Genomic DNA, 12,796 nt, shown 5'->3' on the forward strand with positions numbered 1-12,796 from the left:
AAAGTACAAAAATTAGCCAGGCATGGTGGTAGATACCTGTAGTCCCAGCTACTCGAGAGGCTGAGGTGGGAGGATCACTTGAGCCCAGCAGTTGGAGGCTACAGTGAGCTATGATGGTGCCACTGCACTCCAGTGTGGGCGACAGAGCAAGACCCCATCTCTTGAAATAGAAAGGAAAAAAAAATTATGACAATTTACACCTGCCTGAACGAATGTATTTTAATTGGTTTTGTAAGTAGCACTTTCAGCATATCTCCTTCAGCCGCTTGACCACAAAGGCATGCGTGGTGGCATCTTCCCTGCTGCTGACATACATTCTGCCAGCACAGCATCATTCATGGGTGGGAAGGTGGAGTGGGTGTGACACACAGCCAAGGAGGAGCAGCTGGACCAAGTGAACCCAGGCAGGAGGGCGCCAACAGGGCTGCTGGGAGGAAGGGAGAAGGGTTGGTGTTTGTAGATAGCATCACACGTGCCCTTGTCCTCATCAACCCAGGCTCCTGGTAGAGGTGATCTGTGCTCTCACCTCTATGGCAGAGATTTTTAGACATTCCTGCTTATTTGAGTTTTTGCCATTTTTAAAAACTACATTTCCTACACTTACGAGTATCCATTTGGCAGGGTTGATGGTTTTTAGTTTTAACCTTGTTACCTACTTATTTTTCCCCGTTTGGCTGTCTCATCTCCCTGGCTGGTGTCCTTTTGTGAGCGCCAGCGTTGATTTGTCACAACCCAGGGAGTGGGGCGGAGGGGCTGTTTGCATGCACAGTCCCAGCTCATTGACGTTCCCACGCCTTTACCCAGAAAAGAGGAGCCCAGCGTGCCTGCGGCCGTATCCCTGGCCACCAATTCTACCTACTACAGCACGTCGGCCCCCAAGGCGGAGCTGCTGATCAAAATGAAGGACATGCAGGAGCAGCAGGAGCGTGAAGAAGATTCGGGGAGCGACTTGGACTATGACCTGTCGGTAAAGAAGGTAGGAGAGCCCATTTCAAATGACAGTGTGCGCGTGTCCAGGCAGGGGCAGGCATCCGGACCACACCATCCTACCCCAGCGCAGACCCTGTACCACGTGTCCCAGGGCGTTTGTGTTCAGCTTTCACTCAGGACAGTGGAATTTGAGGTGATATTAATGAAGCCCTCTGTGGTTAGTTCTGTGTTCTAATCTTGACCCATTCCACCAACATCTCTTTGCTGTTTCAGTAGGATCCAGTGTCAAATTAGTTTAGTCACCATTCTTTTTCATTTTATCTTATTTATTTTTGAGACAGGGTCTTGCTCTGTCGTGCAGGCTGGAGTGCAATGGTGTGATCATGGCGCACCGCAGCCTTGACCTCCTGGCCTCAAGCGATCCCCCTGCCTCAGATAAAGGAATATTATTTTCAAATTAGAAAGTGGTAACTTTTTTTTTGGACAGAGTCTCCCTCTGTGGCCCAGGCTGGAGCGCAGTGGCACAATCTCGGCTCACCGCAACCTCTGCCTCCCAGGTTCAAGCAATTCTCCTACCTCAGCCCGTCGAGTAGCTGGGATTACAGGCACCTGCCACCAAGCCTTGCTAATTTTTGTATTTTTAGTAGAGACAGGGTTTCACCATGTTGGCCAGGCTGGTCTCAAACCTCAAGTGATCCACCCACCTCAGCCTCCCAAAGTGCTGGGATTACAGGCGTGAGCCTCTGCTTCCGGTCTAGAAGGTGATAACTTTTTGGTTCAAGGTATTAAAAAGGAAATGAAAATTAAGGGTTTGGGTCTTGGGGCTTTTACGGGCCCTCCGTCTGGCACAGGGTACCATTCGCTTCATTCTGGCTGCACATTCCTCTTTTGAAAAATAAAGAATCCAAAACATGTTCAGTTTTTCCACCCAGAACCAGGAAAATCATACCGTCTGGACCATTTGAATTTGGGCCACACCCTGCCTGGATGTAGAGAACTGCATTCTTTGCTCGCATGCCTTTGTTTTTCATGATATAATGAATTTCAGAAGCTGCATGCCTTGATTCTGCCGCCCTCATCTGTGGGGCACTCTGTCCACCTGCTTTGGGAGGCTGGAGATGCTGGGAAGCCGCCTCACCAGAAGTGTGGCTCTGGAACTGAGTGAGTCACTGTGGCCTGGAAGTTGGCCTCACTTTAGTTCAGCAAGCGTGAGTTGGGCACCTGCACCAGAAGCACGTGCTATACATCCCAGCTCTCTATGGTGCTGGTGACTCAGCGGTCCTGTTTTCCTGCTTGATTTGACAAAGTGGCCACTGCTGTATTACATTTTCTCCCTGCTTTCCCGCAGCCACACACTTATGATGTCGCACGTTCCTGCAACACGTGCACAGGCGGGGGCATGTTCAGGGAGGAAGCGAGTACAGCACAGGTGGGGACTTAGCAGGCCACCTGCTCTGTAGCTGCTTCAGGGGAACACATGAGACCCGAATTCTGCAGGCTTCCAACATTCCCAGGGGGACCACAGTTGTCCCAGTCACCGCATTGCTAGGTGGTCATAGAGCTGAGAGCCAAATCAGGGGACCCCCTATTTTAGGAGAAGACTAAGGACAGAGGTGAGAGAGTGGAAGTCCCAGGCAGGGATACAGCAGGGGTCTCTGGTGGCTGGTAGAGAAGCAGCATGCAGAGACGACAAAATATGGTTTTATACTAGGGTAGCTCAGAAGGACTCTGCCTAGAAAAGAGAGCACCATGTTGAGTTGTGGGGCTTCTTCAGGAGAAGCAGATGGCTGATTGCTTTAAGTTTGGAATCTTTGAGAATTATGGCTTTTCCCTGGAAGCAGGAGGTGAGTGCAGGGCCCAGACAGAAAAGACCTTGTTTTCCCCATAGAAGGGAATAAAAGGTGGAGGAAGGGAATGGCCCAGGGCTCAATCGCCCTGAGTCTCGGCCCATCTTAGTGAAGGGGTGAGAGTGGCTGTGTGCCTGGTCTCTACTGTTGCAGGCTCTTACCTGAGCCTCCCGGAAAGCCACATGCTGCAAGAAATAGCAGATGGGCCTCCCATACAGTACGGACCACAGTGGTGAGCCCTTCAGCACCCTGGGTGGTGTGGACAGCCACAGATCTGTGCGCTGTCCCAGGCCAGGTCTTGTCTCAGAAACCTTGGAAAGCCAACGGTTGCTCTTTATACAATGGCCCTTTAACAAAGGGGAAATGGTTTCAATAAAAATGTGCATGTGACACGTAAAAGAACCAATAAAGAAATCTGGACTCCTTCCAGAGAGCCCAGTTTCAAATTAGCTCAACTGAGGTAGATTTTGAGGGCACGTGTTCACGCACCGTATAAAATCTACATTTCCGTAATTGCTGAAGAAGAATGGCACTGAAAAATTCCTGAACAGCCCTGACAGGCGTCTTTCCATATCCACAGTTACCTGCATTGCTTACAGTCTTTCTTCAGGCTAGCATTGGTATCAGATAGGAATTTGGGAAGTTCTTCATGCCTATTTCCTGTTTTGTGCTTTTCCCTCAAGTGATGAGTATCTAAAATTTGGCCACATTCTCAGCTGTGAGATTCTCGATTTAAACAGTCTCTCCAGATAGGTAGTGAGTAGGAAAAGGTACAAACTGCTTTTCCTCTGCTCTCACGCCACAGCAACCAACACAGAAGACTTTGGTGACCACATGTGTGAGGGGGGTTTTCCCACACACCCAGCAAGCAGTCACTTCTGCAGCGGACACCAACTGGGTGGCCTCTGATTCAGTTCAGTTGTGACACTGTCAAACTGGAGGTAGCGTCATATCCCACAGGTTGAGGGCTCAGTCCCCAAGACTGCACCCCACACACACACCAGTTGCAAGTCTGAGTCTCAGGGACTTCTGACCAACCACCTACAAGTTGGGGTTCCCGTGACCCCTGTTTAGTTTCCATTACTTTGCTGGAGTGGCTCACAGAACTCAGGGAAACATTTACGTCTATGATAAGGAGTGTTACAGAGGATACAGATGAAGACATGTGTAGGGCGAGGCATTGGGAAAGGGGTGTAGAGGAGCTTCCATGCCCTCCCTGGGTGCTCCACCCTCCAGGAACCTTCCTGTCTTCACCCGTCAGGAAGGCCCTAGCCCTGTCCTCTTGGGCCTTTAATGGAGTCTTCATTGGATAGGCCTGGTAGACATCTGTGTAGAAATGTGATTGAACAAAAAGACTACAATCCAGTCCTAACAGACTGCGGAGAAAGCCACAAGGTCTGCCTATTGAGATTCTTGTTGGCCTCTCTATGTAGCGTTCCTTCCCCCTAGGTGTGCCGCAGGACCCTTCGAGAATATGGGGATCTTAAGACCTGCAGTCATTCAAGGGGCCAGAGGATTTCTTTACAGAAAGGTTGGGGAAGATTAGATCCTGCTTTGGGCAGGTCAAAGAGGGCAGGAGAAGGTCAGGGAGCGAGAGTCTGTTTTCTGAGGCATAAAGCACCCCAACATTATAACGAGGGCTGTGGGAATGATGAGCCAGGAACTGTGGACAAACCCCAATATAGATAGATAGGTAGATCAATATCTATACGTATATTGCATCACAGGTAGGTGAACAGAAACACAGATATATAGACACAGACAGAGGAAATAAAGGGAAAAGAAATCTAGACACATATGTGTTTAAAATGGTAAGGGAAGAAAATGTCTTGGCATCCTGAGCAGCTGTAACCTGACCTGGAGAAGCCAAAGCAACGTCTCCATTCCATGTGGGCTTTCCGGGAGAAAGCGGTGCTGGTGACTCAGCAGCCAGGGTGGATGCATCCTGCGAAACTGCTTTCCGCTTTCACCTGTAGGAGAGGCAGACTGAAAAACCCAAGGCGGACTGAACCAAGAGGAGGCAGTCCCCCGATAAGAGCTCATACCTACCTTCACATTTCTTCACATTTTGGGGGGATATATAAATGCTAGGTGGAGATTCTCTTTAAAAGCATCTGTGTGTGTCTGGGCACAATGACTCACACCTGTAATCCTAGCACTTTGGGAGGCTGAGGCAGGAGGATCACTTGAGCCCAGGAGTTTAAGACCAGCCTGGGCAACATGGGGAGACCCTGTCTCTACAAAAGTAAAAAAAAATTATCTAGGTGTGGTGGTGCATGCCTGTGGTCCCAGCTACTTGGGAGGCTGAGGTGGGAGGATCGGTTGAGCCCAGGAGGTCACTGCTGCAGTGAGTGGTGATCGTGCCACTGCACTCCAGCCTGGGCAACAGAGTGAGACCCTGTCTCAAAAAATAAAATAATAAAATAAAATAAAATAGAAGTATCTATGTGAGGGAAAGACCTCATGCAATCAGGAAATAGGCTGCCTCGTATCTAGCACGTGTCTCTCCTGCTGTGGGGTTGACTTTTCCTGCCTAATACTCATCCGCCTGGTCATTTTACCTGTAGATTATGGAATCGGGGCAGTTGCTCCTCATCCCAGATCCCATTGTTGATGAGAACTGATATCTCCTGGGGACTTACTGGATCTGAGCATTGGGCTAAGCGCTTTACACACCGCCATCCCATTCACCTTCATGCCAGTCCCAGAGGTAGGGCTGCGACCCCTGTGCTGCTCTTGGACACTTCTATCCCTCAGAGTTCAAGCGAGACTTCAGTCTCTCATCCATCCAGGCCCAAGCATGAGCCACTCTGCTGAGCTCTGCAGACCCACTGGGGTCAGAGTCTGTCAGCTTCCCCAGGGAAGGGATGATGGCACTGACAATTGCCGAGGATCCACTTTGCATGCAATAGTGTTGCTTGTTATGACAAAGTGAGCTTTCCTGTTCACATTGACTGTTGAGTTCATTTTGATCGGTGCACCTGAGCACTCTTCAGTGTCCGTCCTCCTGCCGTGCGCTCCCCGGAGCGTGTGCTGGCATCACAGTCCCGAGCGAACCACAGCGGTGGTGGATGTGAGGCTGGTGGAGTCAACAGCATCTTGGGCAGGGCTGGTGGCAGGGAGAGTTCTTGAAAGGCAGCACATGACCTTTGTCCTAAACATTGCTTCCCTACAATTCACCCTGCTCAGGCAAACTCCCATGACATGTGTCGTGGACGGATTCAAAGGCAGAAAGACAGCCATGGCCATGAGACAGGGCTCTTCCAGGCAAGACTTACCTGTCGGACTCCTTAAAGCCACCTCTGTAATCTCTCTCAAATATGGCGTTGGAGGAGGAGGATCTGTTTATTTGTCTGTCACTCAGATCAGACCGTATGTTGCCACCTCACTTCAGGATGGCAGCTGATTTAAAGGGTTCATACTTTTCACTTTTATTTTTGCTCCTTAAAAGTTAATCATTTATAAACAGGGTGTGGTGATACACGCCTATAGTCCCAGCTACTCAGGAGGCTGATGCGGGAGGATGACTTGAAGCCAGGAGTTCGAGGCTGTAGTGCACTATGATCATGTCTGTGAGTAGCCACTGCACTGCAACTTGGGCAACATAGCAAGACCGCTTCTCTAAACAAGTCAAAAAAAATCATCATTTAGAAGGCTGGTGGGAAAGAGCATAGAGTGTTAGTGTCTAATAGTTACGCAGTTTCAGTTGGGGAAGATGAAAGAGTTCTAGAGACAGATGGCAGCATGAAGGTACCACACACCACAGAACTATGCTCTGAAAAGTGGTCAAGATGGCAAGCTTTATGTCACATATATTTCATTACAATTAAAAACAGTCATCTGTTTGCATTTTGGTCAAGTTGAAATCAGTAGGTTATAGTAAAAGACTGTTCAGTTCATTCGTATCGTTTTGTTGGTCTTAATTTTTATATGCTAGTATTAGCAATTAAATTTTTTTTTCTTTTTTCTTTTCTTTTATTTTTTTGTGTGTGTCTTTAGCAATTAAAATTTTAATTGCTAAGCCAGGCCTGGTGGCTCACACCTGTAATCCCCAGCACTTTGGGAGGCCAAGGTGGGTGGATCCCTGAGGTCAGGAGTTCAAGACCAGCCTGGCCAACATAGCGAAACCCTGTCTCTACTAAAAATACAAAAATTAGCCAGGCGTGGTGGTGCATGCCTGTAATCCTGTCTACTCAGGAGGCTGAGGCACGAGAATCGCTTGAACCCGGGAGGCCATTGCACTCCAGCCTGGGTGACAGAGCAAGACCCTGTCTCAAAAAACAAAAATAAAAATAATTGGTAGTGACAATAATTATATGTACAGGACACTTACTAATCATGGAATTCGGTGCTGGACATAAGACTCAATACTTTCTCTCTATGTGAGTCTTTACATTAGAAAATTCCAAAGGACAGAATACATAGGTCTGTGACTCCTTCCAAAGATATGGGTTAAAACTGCATCTACCATGATGAGCATCAGGGCCACAACTCCAATGTTCTCTAATAGGGCATGAACAGAATGAGAACAGGTTTATTTTGTTTTATTTTTAAATGCCAATAGTATCATTAGGAGTCATTCTTCTTTCCCTTAGTCATATAAATCCCCTATTATTTGATGATGCAAAAGTGAGCTTTCACGCAGGTCAGCTCACCTTTCACGTAGGTGCACCAAGGTGGCAGTGGGCAGTGTGGCCGGGGTGGGGGCCGGCCTAACTAGTGTCTCCGTGTTCCCTTGCCATCCCATGCCCAACAGCAGGAGCTCATCGAGAGCATCAGCCGCAAGCTGCAGGTGCTTCGGGAAGCCCGCGAGAGCCTGCTGGAGGATGTGCAGGCCAACACTGTGCTGGGGGCCGAGGTGGAGGCCATCGTGAAAGGCGTCTGCAAGCCCAGCGAGTTTGACAAGTTCCGGATGTTCATTGGAGACCTGGACAAAGTGGTGAACCTCCTGCTGTCACTGTCAGGCCGCTTGGCCCGGGTGGAGAATGCCCTCAATAATTTGGACGACAACGCTTCTCCTGGTGATCGGGTAAATACGGATGCGTCTGACTTGGAAATGGGGGATGGTCTCGTGGGAAGGCTGTTTTTCAAGTGTCGTGAAAGTCAGCTCCTTGGAGCCTAGCATAGCTTCCACATGACCTGTCCACCTCCTCCTGCAGACCTTGTCAAGACAGTGCACACACTATACCCTCTCCTTCCTTTTATATTTCTTTAGTTGTTTGTTTGTTTGTGACAGGGTCTCATTCTGTCGCCCAGGCCAGAGTGCAGTGGTGTGATCTCGGCTCACTGCAGCCTCTGCCTCCCGAGGTTCAAGAGATTCTCCCACCTCAGATTCCCAGGTAGCTGAGATCACAGGTGCATGCCACCATGCCCAGCTAATTTTGTAATTTTTTGGTAGAAATGTGATTTCACCATGTTTGCCAGGCTGGTCTGGAACTCCTGAGCTCAAGTGATTTGCCTACTCAGTCTCCCAAAGTGCTGGGATTACAGGTGTGCGCAACCGTGCCCGGCCTCCTTCCTTTTAATTGAGGGGAAAAGGTGCTCATCAGATGCAAGGAGTTGAACTGTCATTGGACTGCAGGGCTGTGGGATCTTCCCAAAGAACTGTTACCTCTTTTTGACATATTTTCAGATATTCCTATTGACTCTTACTGATAATCGTCTCTTCTTAGAAAAATCATGTTGTTGTTTTTAACTTTTCTTTTACCATGTATAAGTCCGTAGCAGACATACCTGCTTGCTGACGATCGTAAGTACTCAGTGATAGCTATTTTCTTGTGGTTGTTGTAGCTGTGATTTAACAAGAGGGCATATATCAGTCTAGAAGGAACCAGACCGTGCACCTGACTTTTCTCCTGTTCCTGAGGCGTGCAGCTCTCAAGGCGTTTCTCAGTGGGTCTGTCTTTTCGTGCTTTCACATGTGAACCAAGGGAAATAATAGCTGCCTTGTTGGCTTCTACCTCATAGGCCAAATATCAATAAAACAGCTAGTTTTGTTTGCACAGAACAGGCCTTCAGAATGTTCATCTGTATCATGAATAAAACATCTTAGCCTCTCTCAGAAGGGGAACAGAAGAAGCGCCTCTCCCTTTTCTCCAGGTGAGGGTGATTTGGGCCACGCAGAACGCTGTCCTGGAGCTGGGCTTGGAGACGGTGCCCTTCTGCACTCAGCCGAGTGCTTAGTTACTGTGTCGTGGAACTAGCTAGGTCAGGGTGGCACCGTGCCCGAGGTGGCTGCTGGCCGACACCCGTGCACAGCACTGCGTCTTCACCCTCGGGCTTCCTTGTGTGCAGACATGCTCTGCAGGCTCGAGAGCTTCTCCTCCTTCTGCCAGGAGCGTTTAGCAAGCCTACCCTGAATTCCTGTCGAGTCCTCCCATGTGGCCAGCTGTCCCACGGTGTTCCCATGGAGCGGACCTTGATACCAGGAGGGCCCCGCAGTCCTTTGCCCTTTGCAGCATCTCAGAATTCTGTCGTTGTGAGTCCCTTGGTGACTCTTCTGCTCACCATTCAAGGCAGGTGGGAGAGAGGCAGGCTCAGACAGCAAGAGGAAACCCAGAGAGGCCTGTGGGCGGCTTCTGGGGGCCTCAGGCTGATGAGACACGTGCCCCCGGGCCTTGGGCCCTGGGTTTGTCTCTGTGGACCCCATCGGATCTCTGGTGGCATCAGGGTTTCCATCAATAAGTTGTGGGACCAGCCCACAAGTTGCCAGTGTCTTCAAGGGTTGGCCAGTACCCCGGCTTTCATCCTGGTCCTCAACAGGCTTGTTTGTCTGTCAACAGCAATCACTGCTTGAGAAGCAGAGAGTCCTGATCCAGCAGCACGAGGACGCCAAGGAGCTCAAGGAGAACCTGGACCGCCGCGAGCGCATCGTCTTTGACATTTTGGCCAACTATCTGAGCGAGGAGAGCCTCGCGGACTATGAGCACTTCGTGAAAATGAAGTCGGCCCTCATCATCGAGCAGCGGGAGCTGGAAGATAAAATCCACCTTGGTGAAGAGCAGCTGAAGTGCTTATTCGACAGCCTTCAGCCTGAAAGGGGCAAATAAGAGACCGGTCCCCCGTGGAGGAGAGGGGCACGGGGCTTCCGAGCTCCAGCTCCGTTCCCAAGGATACTCGCGAAGACCCCGCCCGTGTTCATGCCCTGGAGACTTCTCTTATAGCAAAGAGGCTGTTAGAAAAGCAATAACTTTTGTGTTTGTGTGGGATGATTTATTTAATTTTTTAGTTTCCCTTTTGATTGCTGAGAGCCATTTTCCTTTACACATAACTACATCTGACACTAGGCTCTGCCGGATGTGAGTTTCCACTGCATGGGCTGTGGGCTGGGCCTGTGGTGCATGCCGAGTGGTCACTGTCAGTGGGAAACCCGTTGTTCCTCCCGTCTTCAGATGCTGAGCCAACTGCTTGGACAGCGGCCAGCACGTCATGACGTGCATGAGAGGGGGACCCTGGTGCGCATCTTCTCTTGTGATTCATCCAGGCATGGGCTGCCAGGTTTTGTCCCTGCTCGTTCAACAGTGTGAGCATTTGTCTCTGTTATCTAATGATGTTCTCTGACCCAGCAGAAGTCGTCATCATGATGATGATAATTTATTAACTTTTTGGAAAGGTGAATAGTTTCCTAATGGTTAAAAACCAACTGTGAAAGGAACAACCTGTGTGGTTAGGTTCACTCATTCTAAGATTAAATTGCCACTTAAAGAAATAACGTGCATGCTTTAAAAAACACAGTCACGCATCAAACAGGCGAATAGCTTTAGTCCCTCTCACCTAACATCACAGTTTTTCTGCAAAGTAAAATTTTTTGGTTAAGAGTGTGTCCAGTAGTAATGTGCTTGTTAGCTCTTCCTCAAGACTAACAGAATATTTTTTCAGTTGCTTTCCCCCCATGTATTTTGTATGCATATGGTTGTCCATCATAATTGGCTACTTTTCCATTGTTTCCTCCTTAAGTCATTTAGCGTGGCATGAGGGCCACATTCCATGTACGGGAAGACCCCTTCCTCTGGCTCTTCAGAGGTCCCGTGGACTACACAACTCCTGGGCTTGATCTTTTTCTGCCATGAAGTTTAAAGATTCTATATCCATTTCCTTGATTGAAATGGCAGGATTCTAAAGAGAGCCTGGTTTATTAAAACACTGTCATGCTGTCAGTTTCCAATTGACAAGTCACAGACTGGGAGAAAATATTTGCAAATCATGTATCTGACAAAAGGTTTGTGTCCAGGATGTACAAAGAACTCTCAAACTGGATAGTAAGAAAACAGCCCAAGTGAAAAGCAGGCAAAAGACTTGAATAGACACTTCACCAAAGAGCATACACGCGTGGCAAACAAGCACATGAAAAGACGTTCAGCCGCCGACAGCTTGGTTATAATTTATAACTTACTTATTTTTATCTAATAATTGTAGATTCAGTGTATTTCTTCAAAAAATGTTTAATTAAATGCATGTTAATGGTGAGTGAATCCTTTGGGTGACTTCGTGTTTAGGCCGTATTAGGGCATTTGTTGGATCAACAGATCATTTTAATCCTGACTTCCCCTTATTCCCATAAAAGATGTTTTCCAGTGAAATGGAGATTTCATTTTGTCAGCAACAGTGACCACCGCCTTACCAAAGCAGACACGTGCGCGTGCACAGACGCACACACACAGATGTCTTAAAAGACTGGAATCCACACTGCCTGAGCCAGAGGGGCTGTGTTGGCGGTAATGCCTTCTATAGAGCCAAGTCCAAACTGGCAAGCTCAATGATGCAGGCAATAAACAGCCTTTCTGGCAGCCTACCAATGCCAGAAGGATAAATGTCTTTCCAAAAGTGTGTATTCCTGTTCAATTAAGCTCTTGCTAACTTGAAAACTCTCTGTTCTGCCAGCGAAGCTCCCTCCTCCTCTCCAGCTGGTGGTCACTCGCTGTGAATGGTGGTCAGTCTGAAAAGGTGAGGCTAGCTGTGCACTTAGCCCCATCTTTCTCCCTCAGGGAGAGGACCCAAGGAATTTCAGAGAATTTTGTTTGACAGAGCTTTTACCTGTTATTCTTTGCCCTCAAATACAGTATTGTGGTCATTTTGATATGTGTGTAAAATGTGAATAATCCAATTTGTGTGTCTGTACTCAGCCTTTTGATGTCTTTTTAGGACTTCCTCTTCTACATAGCAATACATAGTGCTCGAGTATCCTTGTAGCAAAGCACATAGAGTCAGCTGTCCCGTCAGTTCCCCTGTTTGCCTCTGAAATGTCTGGTTAGTGGGGACCCAAAGATTCTAGTGAGTCAACATCCATAACTCTGTATCTAGTTGTATTATTCATAGAAAAGCAATCTGGTGCTAATGGTTGGCCCTGGTGTTCTTGGGTGGCAGCTGCTCCTTCCCCTTCTTGTAGCGTGGCTGTGGAGGGCTCTGCCTATGGGAGGTGGCCTGTGGCTTGTATCCTTCAGTCCACTGCAGCAAATGTGTGTAGATTTCATGCTTGACACTTACCACTCACCTATCAACAGATCATCCTGCTTGACTGTAACAAAATAAAGTGTCTCTTCAAGTGAATGGAGCATGTCTTTGATTTACCTACCTTACAGCTTTTGTAAAAAAAGAATATCCTCACCATATGTCAGATTCTTAAGCCATCTGAGTAAACTGTGGGATTGATTATATATGTGTAATTTATTTACACTAGTCGGTTTGTAGTAAAGAAACAGGGACCAGGTCGCATCAGTTAGCTGGTGCCCCAGTAATGCTGTGTAACAAACTATAAAATGTCAGCAATAATCTGTGCAACAAAGTATTGACTTAGCTCATGAATTTGTAGATGAGCTAATTCAGCCTAGACTCTGTGCTGTGTGCCTCTCCTCTTCCTTGTGGGACCAGCAGTATGGCTGAATGTGTTCATGGCAGGGGCACAAGACAACACACCCTGTCACAAAGGGGCTTCTCCTGGCTTTGTCCTGTCATACCTGCTAACCTTCTGGCAAAGTACATCTCCTGGCCAACCCCGGCATCAAAGGGGTGGAACAGGCTCC

The 12,796-nt window shown here is 48.3% G+C and overlaps 1 protein-coding gene across 18 annotated transcripts in view; it reads left to right on the plus strand.

The window, feature by feature from the left end:
- The window catches only part of SHROOM2 (shroom family member 2), a 164,498-nt gene extending 152,175 nt beyond the window's left edge, over nucleotides 1-12,323 (plus strand). For 9 of the 18 annotated variants that reach the window (XM_005592935.4, XM_074029347.1, XM_074029351.1 and 6 more), the window contains 3 exons: nucleotides 805-976; nucleotides 7,534-7,806; nucleotides 9,560-12,323. In XM_005592935.4, coding sequence (XP_005592992.3) covers nucleotides 805-976; nucleotides 7,534-7,806; nucleotides 9,560-9,826 — 712 coding nt within the window. In that variant the 3' untranslated portion in view covers nucleotides 9,827-12,323. The remainder of the gene's footprint in view (nucleotides 1-804; nucleotides 977-7,533; nucleotides 7,807-9,559) is intronic. The other 9 variants (XM_005592936.5, XM_074029348.1, XM_074029356.1 and 6 more) reach the window with 1 other exon arrangement.
- The last annotated feature ends 473 nt before the right edge of the window (nucleotides 12,324-12,796 follow it).

The sequence above is a fragment of the Macaca fascicularis genome, chromosome X (assembly GCF_037993035.2).
Source record: "Macaca fascicularis isolate 582-1 chromosome X, T2T-MFA8v1.1".
Taxonomy (NCBI): Eukaryota; Metazoa; Chordata; class Mammalia; order Primates; family Cercopithecidae; genus Macaca; species Macaca fascicularis.